Source organism: Lissotriton helveticus, chromosome 10 (genome assembly GCF_964261635.1).
Source record: "Lissotriton helveticus chromosome 10, aLisHel1.1, whole genome shotgun sequence".
NCBI lineage: Eukaryota > Metazoa > Chordata > Amphibia > Caudata > Salamandridae > Lissotriton > Lissotriton helveticus.
Window position 1 is genome coordinate 361,983,059 of NC_136071.1, and position 18,840 is coordinate 362,001,898.

The 18,840-nt window shown below is 43.1% G+C and overlaps 1 protein-coding gene across 1 annotated transcript in view; it reads left to right on the forward strand.

Moving 5' to 3' along the window:
- Positions 1-18,840, forward strand: part of LOC144784018 (SCO-spondin-like) — a 1,726,865-nt gene that overhangs the window by 457,896 nt on the left and 1,250,129 nt on the right. Inside the window, exons 41-43 of the mRNA XM_078662721.1 lie at positions 1,596-1,703; positions 9,149-9,367; positions 12,540-12,637. Of these exons, the coding sequence (XP_078518847.1) occupies positions 1,596-1,703; positions 9,149-9,367; positions 12,540-12,637 (425 nt within the window). The remainder of the gene's footprint in view (positions 1-1,595; positions 1,704-9,148; positions 9,368-12,539; positions 12,638-18,840) is intronic.

The window sequence follows — 18,840 nt, forward strand, 5'->3', positions numbered from 1 at the left end:
ATCCTTTAAGTGGAGACCCCAATTAGAAAAATCAAAAATTGTGTTTAAACAAAATTGTCTTCCAATACTGAAAAGATATAACAAATGTGCAAACAAGGCAGTTACCCCAGCATTAGAGCTTTTTAGGTGCAAGGTCCAGTCAGCGGTTTTGTACGGGGCAGAACTCTGGGGACCAGCGTGTAGAAAGACCTTTGAAATCTTGGAGAACAAGTTCATAAGGGGCTTACTAAAGGTTCCTAATAATACTCCATTATTACCCCTACTCCTCGATATGAACATACGACGCACCGATCTACATGCAATATTAAGACCGTTATTGTTATGGGTCAGGTTGTGGATCACCCCTGAGCTAACTGAATATAAAAATGGATTGGTTGAAGTTTTGAAACTAGATACTGGCAGTAAGATTTCTTGGTTGAAACATGTCAAAATCTGATTAACAAAATTGGGTTTATCCCATTTTTGGAGCCAGCCAGAATCCCTGACCGTATCCTCAAAGAAAATAGTCAAACTTTCTTTTTGGGCCCCTGTGAGCCATGACGCAGTATATGTTGGAGCGCATGGCCCCATCACTGAAAAATTTTTAATGGTAAAAAATGTGGCCCAGTTTGAAATGTTCCTTGATGAGATTCAGCCACCATTGGCGAAAACCTTGTATCTAAAATATAGGTATGGTATATTGAGAACTCGGGAAACCGAGACAAAATGGGGAAAAATTAGCAATGACAAGTGCACTTTATGTACAAATAATGTAAGAGAAGACATTTTCCACATTTTATTTTTCTGTTCAAGCTATGTAGAAACAAGAAGGAAATGGATAGTGCCATTGTGCCGGAATTTCGGATCAACTTCGTATAAGGAAGCTGGTAGAATATTAATCACGGACACTAGCCAAGTAATTGTGTTTGGCATCAGCAGGTTTCTCTTGGCTGTAAAATTCATTAGACAAAAACTGTCTCTGCCATTTTAAGCGCATCTAGCGAGAACTGTTAATTGGCAGTTATAATTCAATTTTATGTTTTTAAACCTTGTAAATATTTTAACGTTTTTTTTAAACCATATTTATTGATGTGTGTTTCAAGCCCCAACCCATGATTTATCTGCGCAGGGTTATGGTAATCATTTGGTCATGTACCAGCACTTTCTCTTGATGGTATATTTTTTTTTGGTACATTTGTTGATAATAACGTGGTCATATATATTATGTATTTTGTATATCTTTTATGATGCAACAGCAACGAAATAAAGATTATTGAACTTGAACTCCATGACTTATTAGAAATATTTGCTCATTTTATTATGCATATCTCTAAATCCTTTCGGTATACAGCACTAATAATAGCCAGAAGTAATGCTATCAATACAATTACCTATATACTATACTTCCATGAGACAATAAGTGTGAATCCTCTGTGAACATTTGGTGGATAAGGTGGCCCATACAAAATCCACTTTTTCTACATTGTTTTGCGTATCGCTTACCTTAGAAAAATGATTGCTTGGAGGTTGAGTAGATGTGCTACACTGACATTTATTAGGGACTGCCTATGGTTTGCCAACTGATTTCCTTTGCCAATTCCTTCCCTTTCATTTAGGTGGCAATGTAACTGATGCTCCGACACCTGCGCCCACTGCCATTCCTTTAGCAACCACCTGGTCTCCCAGTCCGCTAATCATCACACACCCATTGCCACCTGCTGGAGGTAAGTTTGGCATTGCCTACACCCATGATGATTATAATGCCCACTAGAATGTCTTATTGGCTTGTCTTGAGCAGAGACAGAACAACCTACAAGGAAACTGAGGTATCTTACAATAGGACAATGCCTCAGACTAACATTGACGCTCTTGTGCAGCTTTTGAGAGTTATTGGTTTGTTAGAATACTCTATCATCTCTCAACAGACCAGCCCAACTCTAGTTGTCAGTCTTATATTTCATGCCACATTCAATCCATATCACTTGAAAATGGCTGATGTCTAACTGGTTAGCATATGACACTTAACACTGAGTAATGGTTAGCATGCTCTGGATCAGGTCTAGAAAAGATTGATAAGCATTGGTCAGGATGCTGTTAGCATGTGTTGTCTGACTTCCACACAATGGATTGTGTATGCTTGCTAAGATCCTTAAATATATATAACATTTAAGGATCTCAAATGCAGAAACTGTTAACATGTATGTTTTCTGATATGGATATGATTAGCATGTGGTGATTCAGGTTGAGAAATAGAAAGTGCTGGCCTAGTCCGTAAAGATCAAGCACCAACTAGTTCATGCTCAGAAATGTAGGCTTGTCAATATATAATAAAGAGAACTTGTATTGCTCAAATTTATGGTGGTGCCACGGAGCGTTCCATATAATAATAAGGAATATAGGAACAACGATTTTTGAGGGTGAGAGAACGATGCAAGAATGGGTGCAATAATAAGGGGAGAAGAGGGATTTAAGTTGCTAAGGCATTAGCTTTAGGACTTGCGGTAGGAAGCTGCTCAGTATATATTATAGCAAAGTAAGGTATAGTGTGCACTGTGGTCCAGATGTACGACCAATTTTAGCATGCGCAAACGGGTTAGCGACCCGTTTGCACATGCAAAAATTGGAATGGCCATGTACTAACACAATTTTGTGAGTCGCGATTTAATTGCGACTCGCAAAAAAGTGTTTAGAGACTTGCTATATGGTATGTCTTTCAACAGGTAAAAGTTGACCCCTTATAAATGTATGCAAAGGAAATGTTAGACACCTGTGTGGTTGAAAGGGTTTGTTTTGGAAGTTTTACCTGACCGTTGCCGCTCTCACCATCCAAAAGCAGACTTCATTCATTTTGCTAGGGTTGATAGATCTCTAGGCTCTGGTTGAAATGCATTACAAAAATGAATGATCATGATCAATAGCCTTCCACCCTTGTAGCTCTTTTGGGATGTGTGCATGATCCCTTTATTGGTGTGTTAGTTCACTGCAGTGGTACTGATATTGATGCAGAAAAGAGTTGCACCTAGTGTTGAGGTTCCTTGGGGTGAAGGCTCCTAGAGTTGAGGATTGAGCGAGGAAATTAATTTATTTCAACAATGAGTTGAATACATATACTACATATATATATATATATATATATATATATATATATATATATATATATATATATATATATATCAAAGCTCGAAGGTGTCCACCTTTGAGTAGCACGCGAACAGCAGCTTGGTTTATGTATAGGTGAGGACTGGGATCCACTCGTAGACGCCGCTCCGTACGGGATCTGCCCGACGCGTTTCGAAGCTCCATATGCTTCTCTTCAGGGGCTTTAACGGAAGCGGTGTGCGCAACCACCGACCCACTTCTCCATTTTATATGCAACACACCCACCGATGGGAGGCTCAAATGAGACTGTGCATTCTGGGAAGTGTGGTCCGGGAAGCACACAATCAAGTCCTGTATGGACTCCACAAGTGGGCCCGTCCTCGATTCCAAGTACGACTGCTGCTTCACTTTCGTGACCCCCAGGGTACCGGGGTGGTGCATACTCCGCGGCTGGACGACCGCGTATAAATCAAAGCTCGAAGGTGTCCACCTTTGAGTAGCACGCGAACAGCAGCTTGGTTTATGTATAGGTGAGGACGGGGATCCACTCGTAGACGCCGCTCCGTAAGGGATCTGCCCGACGCGTTTCGAAGCTCCATATGCTTCTCTTCAGGGGCTTTAACGGAAGCGGTGTGCGCAACCACCGACCCACTTCTCCATTTTATATGCAACACACCCACCGATGGGAGGCTCAAATGAGACTGTGCATTCTGGGAAGTGTGGTCCGGGAAGCACACAATCAAGTCCTGTATGGACTCCACAAGTGGGCCCGTCCTCGATTCCAAGTACGACTGCTGCTTCACTTTCGTGACCCCCAGGGTACCGGGGTGGTGCATACTCCGCAGCTGGACGGCCGCGTATAAATCAAAGCTCGAAGGTGTCCACCTTTGAGTAGCACGCGAACAGCAGCTTGGTTTATGTATAGGTGAGGACGGGGATCCACTCGTAGACGCCTACGTATATATATACCTATACTTTACATTAGGTGTGCACAATAGTCAGCCAGAAAATAGAAGTAGCAGGTATGTGCCATTCCACACAGACAAAAAGCACAAGCAGACATCAGAAGGTGTAATATACCTGTGCTCCCTGACCAAAGATAGCATTAGAAACTACCATCAGGGTTGTGCCGACAGTTCATTGATAAATCCTAATAATATTAACCGTGAGTAGGACACCAAGAGTCACATTGTTGAGATTCGTTCTTTATGTTATTTCATTAAAGTATTTCTATTTGGTGTACCTAGCCTCAATGACAGCAGAGCATTTCATAGAGACAATTAGGAAAATAAATGTAAACCTCTAGGTAAAGCATACATAGAAAACATAAGAACTAGTCTAACACTCTGGGTCAGTAGAGTCTAGTAGGAAGCATGAACAGAAAAGGTGTATGTTCAGAAAAGCACTGTCAGATGCTAGCTCTATTTCTTTGGGATGAAGGCTACAGGAATTAGGCATGAGAGAGGATGCATGATTGTTTTTGTTTTTTACATTAAGAATTTCAACAAACTATTATTAATCCCATGGCGTCTTCCGAGCTTCCATCGGTTTATAGTTTGTGGTTGTGCTATGATGATATTCCTGAGAGATGGGCTCATAGGTAATGGAGATGAATTTGAATTTCAGTCTAGGATTAACAGTGAGCTAGAGCAGGCCATTTTCTATAGGTGTGGTAAGGCCATATTACCTGTAATGAGTTAGGTGGGCCTGCAAGTATTGTATTGCCCCAACAATGTTCATTGTGCAACAGCAGCAGAGATTGGGGTACCTCTCTCAACTTTGGCCGAATTATGCGTTTTCTCTGGATGTGAGATTGGAAGGAAGCAGTCACATTGGTTTTGAAATGTACTAAAATAATGCCTCTAGTTAATTGTTGAAGAAATAAAAGAAGGCAATGCATCCCTTCTGCCGTCTAAAACTAATTGTTAATCTGTGAAATCTTAATTTGTTTGTCTTAATGAGATGATGCTGGTCAGAGGTACATGTGGTAAGCCCATACATTAAAACATTCCTTACTTGCATCCTGAATTTGTGTTATAACTTAGTGGTAGATGCGTTAAAGGCTACATTGAGGTCATTATGATCAACAGGCGGTAATTGCCATTATTGATGATGAGTGTATTTGTAAAACATTTGTTCAAAAATGAATCGAACATATATATTCAGAATTTACTTTTAGAAGACCAGTTTCCTACAGTGCGATGAATGTAGTTGCAATGCTATTGTGTCTCTGCCCAATAATGGCTTTTATTGGACGTTAGTAAGATGACAAAGGCAATTATTCATTGATCAATCAAAAGGGCTTCATTCATGAAGGGGTCTGCAGGGTTCTTCCCAGTTACTCCACCCCCATCTAATTACCAATGCCATTGGGTCATTGGTTCAGATAGGAGGCTGAGTCACAGGATGTTACCTGTAGCACACTCAGGTTCCTACTATAAAATAAGAAATGTCATGAGGAATTGATACTTCTGGTCCTGATGCCCCTAGTTGTTTCTCATTTCCTTCCAGAATTTCACCAGGAGATTCCATTTGCTTTTAGAAGGTGAAGTCTCTGTGTAAAAGATGTAAGAGTGGCAGAAGTACTACAGATCTTGTTATCCTGATTTTTCTGGCTAATCCTATTACAGGATGAATCAGAATTACTGGACACCTCATAATGGGGTCCAAAGTAGACTGATTTGGTCCAGCTTTAGGTATTACAGGATAGGATGGGATGTTTGAGGGTAGTCTGTTTTGTGTTTCATCTCTCTTCCGTGTGACAACACATTTGACTGAGTTGCATTTGTCAGTGGAGTTAGGTTATAGCTAAGTATGGAAGAAAGTTGAAGCAGGTTTGAATGCCTCCATAGTGACTGTTTAATGCAGGTTGCTTTGGCTGAAATGATGAGGTAACAGCATATGGAGCTGAGTATCCTAAGTTGTGTTAGTGCATCTTGTGACTTGGACGTCCTCAACGACTCTTCTTCATTGTGGAGGGAGCGTTTGTTTTATTTCTAATTGTTTGTCATACTAAGGCACAGAATGCTAGGATGGGCCGATCATGCTTTCAATGAGATCAGGCACCTTTGTTCCAAATTGTTTTTCCAGTTTGAGTTTAGATGAACAAGAAATGGTTTCGCAATGCTTGCCCAATAGGACTTGGAAGTTGAGGTGATGAGATCTTGTTGGAGAAAGTCCACAATGAAATCTTTAATGATGCTGGTACTTTGTTGCATTTGGGTTAAGAATAGTGTCTATACAGAAGATAGGGGTACATAGAATGTGTAGGAAGCTGGCTGGGGGGAGGTTATGTAGGAAAGTGTCCCTTTATGATGTGTTTAGCCCAAAGTTTTGCCTGGTACATGATGTGATTTCGACTGAAAGTGCAGTGGATTTTTGAACCAGTTTCCCAGTGCCACAGCTCCTTCTCAAGACTTCACAATCGATTTCCCAATTGGCAAAACCTTTATTTACCACTGTAAGTCATAGTACATGGAACCCTGGTACCTATGGCCTAAGTTGCTAAAGTAGGGTCCCACAAGGGCTGCAGCACAAATTGTGCCACCCTAAGGGACCCCTCACCAACACATACACGACTGCCATTGCAGGCTATGTGTCTTGGTGCAAACAAAAGTGTAAACATGACATGTCAAACATCCCTGTTTGCCATGTCTACTACCCCTGTATGTGATACTTGTAAGTCACCCCTACAGCAGACCTGACAGTCCTAAGGCAGGGTGCTCAGTACTACATGTGAGGACATTCATGCATGATAAGATATGCCACTGTGCTGGTCAGTCCCATTACTGCTGGTGCAAGTGACCAGGGAGGCCATTTTAGGTGCTGGGCACTGGCGAAAATGAATTCCCCAGCTTCACGATGGCTTCACTGTAGATAGGGGTGTTTGATATCAAGCATCTTGTATTTATAATCCCACACTGATTCCAGTGTTGTATTTATCAATATATGCAACCAGAGGGCACCTTAGAGGGCCCCTGAGAAATATACCAGCCTCTGGTGTGGTTGCTGCCTGGTCTCCGCCATCCTGCCACCCAAGATGCTGTTCTGACCTCCTAGGATGAGAGCCTTTGTGCTCAAGAGGACTTGAACAAAGCCTGTCCAGGAAGAGGGTGTAAAACCCCCTCCCACAGGAGGAGCTGCTGATTAGCCTTACTTGGGTACAAGCTTCAAAGAGCTGCAGAGAGGACCCCCTTGGCACCTGCACAGATGGGAAAATTAGCTATGCAGGTGTGACACTCCCAGGCTATACCACCCCTAAGGTGGGCTACTTCAAGATAAGCATGATTTTTCACAAGTAGGCTCCTTTATGATGGCATAATTAGGAATTCTGGGACATGGGTATGCTCACTTTCCACAGGAAGTGGTCATATAGGGGTGCAGTGATCCCAAGGGCCAGTAGCCCATTGGTTACAGCCATACACTCCCCCAATGCTCCTAAATTCAGTATTTTGGGGAGTCCCTGGCACCAGAGAAGCAGATCCTGATGACCTGAGGAAGAATACATATGAGTCGCATCTCTGCAAGAACAGAAGATCCAGCAACTGACTTGGCACCAACCCTGCAGGCCTGCTTTGGCCAATTGCACCAAAAGTCGACTTGTCCCACAACTGCTGTATTCCCAAAGCTAAAGAGACCTGCCAGCACTTCACTTAGGAACCAAGACTTCCTGTGAACAGCTGACCTATTCTGAAGATGCTCCAAAAGCCAAGAATATGAGGCCTCTGGAACCGAAAAACCCGACACCTGAAGCAACCACTTCTCCTGTCACCTCTGGCCTGAGTTGAAGTGGGCCACCAGTGCCAACAAGGTTCGGCAGACCTCCAAAATCCGAGTCCACCATGATTTCACCCCTCCTGCATTACTCAACGTTGCCTGCAGCCTCCCTCAACTGCGACTGCTCCGATAAGGAAAGACCCGATACTTCAGGACACCCTGGCCCCTGTCGTCCCTGGGCCTTGGAGAAGATGACCAAAGGTGTCCCCCTGGACCCGAGCATTCCAAGGCCTGAGCCTACTTGGAGGTTCAGCCAAGCTGGCTTCCTAGTCAGAGCCTGCAGCCTCTTTTTACAGTGACTGATCCCTTTTGAAATGCATCGGGGTTCCAACGCTGATTTGCACCCTGCACCCTCGTGCCGCTGGCGGTGTACTGTTGGTGCTCCTTTGGCCCTTGCCCACCACTCATCTTAACTCCTGGAGATTTCTCCTGTAAATCGATGTTTCCTTTTGCAGAACTTGTTTTTCTTTACAAAGGGTAACAACGCAGAACTCAGAAATTGCACTGTGTCCACTTTTTAAAGTGTAGAGAATCTATCTTTCAAAAAGTTCTTACCTGAACAATTTTCCATAGTGCCTAAATATATATATATTTAAAGATTCTTGCTATTTTTCTAATTGGTGTGGATAGTCTTCTTGAGTCTTGTTGTCATTTATTGATCATTGTGTGTATTTTGCAAATGTCAGGCACTACTCTGTGTTAAACCTAAAGCTGCTCGACCACACTACCTCCTAATAGAGCACTTTGGGATTGCATAGCAAGGCCCTGTCCACTTATAAGGGAACCCCAAGACTCTTTACACGGTATATCAACTTATTGATATATCACATAAAGAGCCAGCTTCCTACAGAATGTTTATCCAATTCAGTGGTATTTAGAAAATGCATGACATTCTAGCTTAGGGAGGGGAGAAGAGGACATCAGGTCATGTGCCCTGTCTTTGAACCATACTGGTCTAGATTGTTTGGGAGCTGGTAATGTTCACTTTCATTTTTTTGGTAAAATAAGGGCACTTGTGGCAGCAATTTCTTTCTGTATCGTGGTTGTCTTGCATTGGTTCAGAATATACATCGTATCCTTATTGACTGGTAAGATGAGAAAGGTGAGGAACCAGGCACATGACCTCCATTCGACTATGCAGCTTTGGTTTGATGACAATATTTTAGTTAACTACCTGTGTTCGATTGGTTAGCATGTGCTGGTTCCTTCCTTACTTCCTTTCTTCCCTCCTCCCTTCCTACCTTTTTTTGTTTTCTTTATCTCATGCATTCCACTTTCTCTTTCTGTTCTGCAGATCAGTGTTATCACCCCATCCAAATTTCATCTTTACCAGACAGCAGTTTCAGCGCTTCCTCTCAGCAGCCAGAGCACCCAGCCCATGCAGGGCGCCTTAATTACAAGACTCCAAGAACAGACCTGCAGGGTTGGAGCCCACAAGCTGATGAGTATCATGAGCTTCCTTCTAGCCCACCTTACTTGCAGATAGATCTTCTGGAGACTCGGAACATCACTGGTAGGTGGCAGATGATCAACATGTGTGCTGTGTGTTGGTGTATGTTACATGCAAAAATAACTAATTGTTTCCTGTTCAGTTCTAGCACAGATCAAGAATCAGGATACCTAACCCTCTTAGACCACCAAGGAACAGCCCAGAAGGGTTCCACATTCCTTCAAATAAAAAAATTAAAAAGTTTGGTTTGGGTGTGCAGACTGCACAATTTTTTATGGGTTGCTCAAATCTGAAATCACAATGATGATCCAGCAAACCATAGTTTGGTGCTGCAGAACACAAAAAATATATAATGTAAAGGAGCTCAAGTACAAATTAGCAGAACGTGATCGCATGCCATGCCTTGTGAGTAGTATAGCTTGAATTGTGGCAATGCTTGTGGGCTCACAGCCTCCACACTGCTCCCTACCTTGAGGGCATCTTACACATTGCAGTGCACCTTATCAAGGGATTAAAGGAAAATGACCGCATTAACCTCACCCTAATGGAACTCTGCTGCCTTTTCTTGCTGGCAAGCAGTGGCGAAAAAAATAAATATTGCTCTTTGGTCCCATTAGCCCATTCTCTATTTTTCTTTTATGACCAAAAGAACTCAGCCGTTTCCCTACTCCTGTGTTCCAAGCTCGAAATGTGGGTCTGGTCTTCAAGTGAAATTTACCATTCTCCGCTCCGATAACTGCAGTCTGAAAATCATCTCTTTTCCACCTGCGACACATGAAAGGTATTCTGACATTCCTACGTTTTCCCCAGATCCTACCTGTTGTCCTGCCCCATCTGGATTACTGCATTGATCTATAAACAGGCTTCCCCAACTCTTCCCTAGCCATCCTGCAACAGTTACAAAACCAGGCTGCTGATGTCGTGTTGGGTCTGAAACAATATGCTCCCATTACCCCTTCTCTCAGATCTCTCCATTGGATCCCAGTGAAGAAAAGGACTCCCTTCAAAACTCTCCATATTGTCATTAGGCATTTCATAACGGAATTCTAAAAGTATTTGCTCCTTACCCCCTGACTCGAAACCACAGGCGAGTTAATAGTTGTTTGCTCTCTCCCTTTGATTAAAATTAAGATATTCGCAGGCTGCTATTTTCAACACCCCTGCTCCTCCTTTTGGGACTCTCAACCCACCTATTTGAGACTGGGGAAGGGCTGCATCAAATTCAGGAAGTCCTTGAAAATGCACCTCTTCATCATGACATTCGGCTAGGCCCCGTTGTCCTAGGAGAAGTGTCAGACTGATAAACACAAGTCTTACCGGCCAAACTCCTAAAGTTGGATCATCCCTTTCAATTGAACTATTGACAGCCTCATGTCCAATTCTTTGTCAACAGAGTTTAGTCACTAGCAGCAGTATTAGGCAGAATATAGTTTGGATAGTATGCGCCGCTATACTATATCTCCCTTGCCCTCCACAGGGACCACCTTATCGCTCAGAAATCTCTGAATGGGGTGGTTTGAAGGGCTTAAGAAATAAAATAACGAAATAAAAAATACACAAGGAAACCAGTTGTATCTCACCTCTGAACCAGTTTTGTGGCTAAACAAAATTTCATAAACTGAGTAAATGTCACTTATATAGTTCACTTTAATACAGTCAGCAGTCCCATATATTGCATTATCTTCAACTGTGTTCAAAAGAAAGAAAGTGCACTTTGAACCACTTAAAGCAACCTCACATATTTTTAATAAGATATCATAACATGTTTTAAATCCTTCCTCCTACCCATGATACGATCACACACCAGCAATCCTTCAATTTCAAATTCTCTTACCTACACGTAGAAGAGTTGATGTTGTCTTCACAATACATTTCAAACCAGCTGGCAACAAATCCCAGGCAAACACTTTCCTGCAAAAATGTGTTTTTAATAGATGGATCAGATTTAACTGAGAGTGTTTTGTGTAATTTGTCCCTTGCTTCTATTCATTTAAAATCCCCATTTTAAGTAAATAGGATTGCTTATATTACATCATGTCAGCATACCTTATACTTTGTGTAATGAAATTAACTCTTGGGGTCTTCAGATTTAGATTAAGACATGACATTATTCTGCTCTTCCTATGAGTTGCTGAGAAAGTAAAAAAATGGTGGTTGCATTTTATTAATTAATCTGAGTCATTTGTATCTATTGTGTCCACCTTCAAGTCCATCATGTTTTAGCCAGTGTGCTCCTAGAGACAGGGAACGACCATATGCCAGCCTTATTTGATCAGGCTTCTTTAGTAACCATCCATCCTGATCTGCCAGGGATTTTGAGCTAAGCAAAACTGCAGCTGGAGTTAAGCAAAACTACAGTTCTTTAGGTATTGCTCCTCAAAAGTGAGGGGCAGCTAGGGTTAACGTCTAGTCCAGAGAGCATGTGACCTACTTCTAGGCGTACTCATCACACTTAGGACACCTCACTGTACCTCACTAGTGAGGCCAACAAAGATGAAAGTTGTTATGTTGTGTTTGTTCCTGAACAGAAAGGACTTGGCCTGCAGTTACGTTTGGACTATTCCTAATGAAACAGTTTTATTTTTTTTGCAGAGTTTTATATAGTGCGAACTAGACCCGAACCGAATCGGGTATAACAGCGCTTTACATAGCACCAGTTACGTTACATGAGGACACACATTCATTTTAGGCACGGAGAGATTAAGTGATTTTCCCAGAGTCACGGGAGGTTTTGACGTCTTTACAGAGACTCGAACCCAGATCCCCAGGTCCGAGGTGGTTGGTCCTGAGTGGCATAGCGGGGAAACAATTATGTACTGTAGTTCAACTTGCTTAATTTTCAGGGGCTTAGATTAATTCAAGCATCCCACACATCATTTGCTTTCCTTTTTTCTGAGTTGTCTCCCTAGTTCTGTTAAGTTTGAGTTACTGTCAACCCTTATGTTGGATGGTACAGATGGAATCAGTGCTTCAATGAGCAGGTACCATTAGGCGCTGAGTACCTGCACTTCTTTAATTTTAGACGGAGAGTACCTGCACTTTTCAGTGGGTGGCACAGAGTTTATAATAGGACAGCACTGCCACGTCTCAGTAGCAAGCAGGTACTCAGGGATAGTAAGTACCTTCACTTCCATATTTCTATTTCAAGTAGTTATTGTGGAGGCAGTCCAGATACTTCAGATTGTTTCCTTCATTCCATGTTTAAAATAGTCCTTTTTTTTACTCTCCCTGCCAGGTATCGTTCTGCAGGGAGCTGGCTCTTCTGATGCATACATTACCAGTTTCCGGCTGCAGTTCAGCAATGATGGCACCAGGTGGCACGACTACCGTGACGTTTCAACTGGCTCTGAACCTCGGCCTAAGGTACCCTCTCCCTGTCACTTCATTGTGCTGATTCCTGGATCCATACAGGGGTTGAGTGCACTGTGAACTCTATAATTCTAACGGGTACATTGTTGCTTTGATAGAATATACCTTCATCTCCATGTTCCCTGGTCTCTGAGAAGATTTATTTTTTTATTTTTTATAAATGTATTAACCATTTTCATGTTAATACACAACAGGCATTACTTGGTTATTCACTGCAGCAATACATGGTCTCTGAGAAGATTAACAGTGATGTGCTGGTTAAGAAAAATCTTACCATACTTCTTTGTATGTTTCAGCCCCTTTGTGAAACTCACAGACGCCTCTAAGAGTTTATTAGGGTTGTTGTGTGCAAAGTTTTCCCCATTGTTTCTGCCTTTGTGACCACCGTCAATTATTTTTTATTCAATGTGTGTTTTTCCATTTTTCCACTGAAAAGAAATTAGCTCAGACACGTTGCCTCCTAATGTGGTCTCCGAATCTCCCTCATCTTAAGATTTTACATATGTGGATAGCCACAGTTATAGTGGTGCATGTCTGATTTGTTTACATATTTTCTCATCTTGTGATACTTCCTGAAATGTATAGAACAGTAGTGCATATAATAAAATCATACCGATGTGTATCAGTTTCATCTTGTTTCAGCTAAGCCTGTGCATGGGGATAGTAATGGTGATTGTCACCCACTCTTGTGGGAGCATGTACTCTGTTGGAAACAGAAGTGCGGCACTTGGAATATACCAAATATTACCCATTCACTTCTTGCCTTGATAAGCATTTGCAATTTGTGATTGATCTCCAGTGGATATCCTGACACTTAGGCTCTCGTTATGAGTTGGCCGACTTGCCCGATATGTACGGATACTCCAATTACTGCTCATATCGTAATTATGAGTTTTGTGGGTTTTTTTTTGCTCCCGGTACATACTGGCTGTCATAAAGACACATCCTCAGCTAAATTCCGGCAGACCAAACCTGCTGCTATTTACGGGTAAAAAATGTGCGGTAAGCACCCACATCCTCATGGTATATCCCATGCAAGGTGAAAACTCCTAATGGGTGCTATTTATCACACCTGATAAATAAAGACCATCACAGTAATGTTACTTATCAGGTATGAAAACTATTGCACCTAATGCGGCCAACTGGCAGTGAAGGCCTAAATAGAAATATTTATGTTGACTTCCAGTGGAAGCCAGGGGCAACTAAGCAGTATAGATGTTATGTGACTGCTCGGTTCAACCCCTCGTCGGAGAGATTGACAGGTACTGAAGGGGCCCTTTCAAGTTCGGGAAGACGCCAACGAGTCAGTTTCTCAACTCCATCGTTCAAGCAGCTCATCCAGACAGCCAGAGAACAGTGCATTCTGGGCCCTGTAGTTTTTCAGGACTCTTGTATCAGAATAAATAGAAAATACTTAATTGGGAACTCACAGGGACCAGGGCAGCACGAGAACCGTGGAAGAGTTGGGATTGGCCATCCGGCCTCATCTGAAGCCTTGATCAAGAGAACCTCCTTGAAGGCAGGCTGAAGCTGCAGGAGCGCTATATAAGCACACAATGCAACAAAGTGATACACGTTGGTTTTAAGGACAGATAATACAAGAGGCCTATAAGGGAGTCACTGTAGCTGGACGCCTTCCTCCTTGGAGTCTCCCTACTCCCACTGTCCACGTCCGTCACTTCCTGCCCAACGCCCCGACTTCCTGCATCTGGTTGACTTTTGCAAGGTGGGGCAATGGATTTCTTGATCTAGAGAGGCGCGAGCCCCCTGGGACAGCTGTAAAAAGACACATGTGTCCTTGCAAGACGCATAGTACGAAACATAGTGTGTAACAAAGTAATATTAAATTCTCAGTTCTGAGGGTGCATTAAGCTAATGTGGGTTGATAATACTGTGTGTGAATGAACTCCTAATTGCTAAAGACACTCTGGGACCTGTGTGAGCGTGGGTCCTACCGGGCAGACGGACACTCTTTCCCTGCATTGCTGGCCCCTCGCCGACACATTTTACCACCATTGCAGCTGCCGAGGAGGGGACTCCAGCACTACATTGCCCAGGCTCCCTAGCGGTCCTCCACCGGTGCAACGCCGCCACGTCATCTCGGCGCCCGGAGGCGCTTGAAATAGCGGCCCATCCCCGCGACGCGGGAGCGTCGCCGGGCTAAGCCGGGCAAAGGGCAGCCCGTCCGGGGCCGGTTGAGGCTGGGCTGGGCAACCCCTGTTGGTTGTTGCAATACCGACCACCTAGTAAGTTATAGGAGACTTTCATTTATGACTATATTTTAAAGGTTGTGTCTATACGCCTCTGGTGCCACTGAGCAGACTAATACTTCTTGCGACCAACTGTTTAGACCGAATGTATGACGTTACAACGAATTCCGTTGTAACGCATGCCGAATGTATGACGTTACAACGAATTCCGTTGCAACGCATGCCTTTACCACGCATGCGTTACAACGGAATTCGTTTTCCACGCTTAACCTTTACCTCGAGTATTCCTTTACCACGCATACATTTACACTGTTTTTTGTTGTAAATGTATGCATGGTGAGGACATACTCTTGATAAAGATTAAAACTCTCACCTTACATTCCCCCAACCTCATTCCTTATATTTAACCTTAAACCTTAATATATATATATATATATGTATTTTACTAAAATACCCCTTACCTTTTAACTCGCCTTCCCTCCATCTTCTCAGGTTACGTCGGACTTACGTCGTTAAGAGGAAGCGGAAGTTACTTTCCGTTTCCTCCCTAACGATGTTGATAGCTTCGGCTCCTCAGGTTAGTTTTGTTTTTTGGGGGGGAGACCCCCCCAGCCCCCCTTTTTATCCCAGCGCTTTATTTTTTTTTTATGGGGGAGACCCCCCAAACCCCCCTTCGTTTTTCTTTTCATTTACCACACATGCCTTTACTACGTATTTCGTAGTAAAGGTATGCATGGTAAAACCTTTAGTTGTAACCACGCATGCGTTGTAGTGCATGCGTGGTAAATGATTTTGTGGAAACGGCTTCGTTGTAGAGGCCGTTTCCCGTTTAGACCTTACTTACCTATAGTCCCTGGGATTATTCATCAGCACTTAAAATGTCCAAACACAAATCTACTATGGACAATTATTTAGTAAAAGTTGTGAATAAGATTAACAACGACCGGAGAAAGTCGTTAGGTCGGGAGAATCTACCAGACTTACCTCCTACATCTGCCATAGCCAGTATTGTACCGACTGCAGACTTTAACTGTGATCCTGATGTTATACCAACGGAAATACTAGCAGCACCAGCCCCTATCCAGGATTCCCCTGAAGTACCTGATGACATCCCGCTACGGCGTTCTCCGGCCCTGCGAACAGTGAGGGCTTGTAGAAAAGTACAAACTAAGCTCGGGGGAAACAATAACAGGAGGAAAGTTGAACCTGCACTTAAAAACACTGTCTGTGACAATGAGTCTTTTACTAAGAACAGTGCTGCCAATTTTAACACTGAGCAATTCGATTTATTAGTTAGTCTTATAGAGGGAAAGTTTGAAACAATTGTTAGACCATTAGTGGACAAACTAGACCTACTAACAGCTGAAGTATCTAGATTAGGCAGCCTTTTAGATGCACACACTGGTAAGAATGACAGCTCTAGGACCAAAGAGAGGGGTGAATTACAGAATGACATTGCCCCGAAGCCGCTTGATGGGAGGCATAGTTTAAATAAAGTAGTTTTACCTGGTCCACCAGTGGGTTGTAGGACTGTGCAGGTATCAGCGGCGCCAGTAAGTACGATTGGAGTTTCGGCCCCCAAGAAAAGTCGCTTTATCAACCTCCCACCAGATTGTGCACCCTATGTAGTTGTTCTATCCAATGTTCCGCCTCTAGATCTTAATCAGTTTCAAACCCCTCAGGAATCACATGACTCACTTAAAAATAAAACGGTCTCATGGCTGCACAGGCAATGTGGGTTCCCAACCAATTACTCGGATCAAATACTAACAACTAGAAGGGTAAATTGGATTGGTAACTCAAGAAAGTCCTGTAGGGGTGATTGTGTCATTGTTAACTTTAAATACCACCAACATGCCGCAACTGTCTTGCTCATAGCAGCCTCTTTAACCCCGAATGAGAATGATATACTTGTACGCCCTTTGAGATATTTTTATAATAATCTTAGTAAGACGCCCCATGTCATCAATAGAGATAGACCCTTTACTTCCAAACATGGTCCAATTTTTGAGTTACCAACACAGAATAGATACCAAGCTTTGAGCTCTCTGGATCAGAATGATTGACATCCAAAGGCCAGTTGGCCTCAGTTGAGTATAACCATAAATGCCCATGAAAAATACTCAAGTAGGACTAGTATAGATTTGGAACAAACTTGGGTTAGCACCTCTATAACGATTATTGACAGCGGGCCGGAATCTGCTCCTGCTATAGAGGGGGGGGGCGAATAATGAGCAATTAGCATATGGTGAGGACCCTAATACTGGTCTAACTGAGGCTGAACTCTGTGCGGATGGTGTCAACCATAATACGGTCCAAGCTGAACTCAATAACTGTGCCATAGGGGGCACTTCAATTGTCAGCTGGAATATAGCTGGTTGGGCTTCTACAGGGAATAAATTGGGGTGAGAGGACATGGTTAGGGCGCATGATATTTTATGTCTTCAAGAAACGTGGTGCGTTACAAAACCCAGTTTTGACGGGTATGTCTGTTACAGTTTAGAAGCTTCAGAGTCGCGGCACGGGAGAGCTAAGGGAGGCTTGCTCTTCCTTTTGTCCGTGGACCTGTCGCTGACAGTTGTAAAACATATAACAGTTGGAACCCATTCCCAAATTTTATGGGTACAAATGAAGGAAGTGCTTTTAATAAATTTCTATAACAATATTTGTAATAACTCATGGCACAAAGTTATAGAATTGGAAAGTGCCCTTATGAAGCTTGTGGTACAAAAGGGGGTGGTGATGGACGGAGCATCTGAACCAATCAAACACTCACACCCAGTCAAAAGATCTGGGTTTGATCCATCACCGTTCTTTAGACCACTCTGCCACCCCAGTTCAGACATGGCTATATGCAAATCAGTCTGACCCTGTGCCTCATGGGAACAGTCCAGCCCGAACTGCCAAGCCATGCCTTCCCTGGACCAGAAACAAGCTTCCGAGGACCGGTTTCTGGCATTGCAGCCGTCTTCAGCCCGGCTTGCTTGAATCCAGTGGCAAAGTGAGCAAGGGACTCACATTTGAGCATACCCTGCCACACTTATGGTGGCCAAAAGCGGTACAAAAGGGGGTGGTGATGGACGGAGCATCTGAACCAATCAAACACTCACACCCAGTCAAAAGATCTGGGTTTGATCCATCACCGTTCTTTAGCCCACTCTGCCACCCAAGTTCAGACATGGCTATATGCAAATCAGTCTGACCCTGTGCCTCATGGGAACAGTCCAGCCCGAACTGCCAAGCCATGCTTTCCCTGGACCATAACCAAGCTTCAGAGTACCGGTTTCTGGCATTACAGCCGTCTTCAGCCCGGCTTGCTTGAATCCAGTAAAAATCATGCCTTTTTTCATAGAAGGGTTGAAAGTGCAGCAGGTGGAAAAATGTTGTTACCTGGGTGTTATTTTTTCATGTGATGGTAGTTGGTCTCAGGATTTATTGAGCGTTAGATCAAAGATGGTAAAAAGCGCCTATGGCATATTTAAATTTGCCTCTAAGCTAGGTGATAGGCGAATTAGGGATATGATGCAGATTTACAAGGCAAGGAGTGTCTCTACTGCATTATATGGGGCAGGGCTGTGGGGTTACACCAATGTAGGTTCTTTGCAAAGGGAAGAAAATATCTTCCTTAAAAAACTTTTGTGCTTACCTACCTCAGCCCCAACTGACTTAATTCACAGGGAAGTAGGGGTTGTCTATTTAGGTGACCTCATTCTGTTAAGGCCTTTAATGCTTTGGCGAGCGATTTGGCGCAAGGAAGAGACAGTGTTTAATCAACTTTTTATCAAGGACTGTCTCAACCTGGATAATTGTACCAAGATACCTTGGATTAAGTATGTTGTGGACAGTTTTCAGGCTATGTATGGGCTCAACATATTGGTAGATCCTTGTTCCGTTGGAAACATCTCTAAACAAGATATGAAAAATATTTTTATGTTGTAGAGAACCCAAAAACGTTTA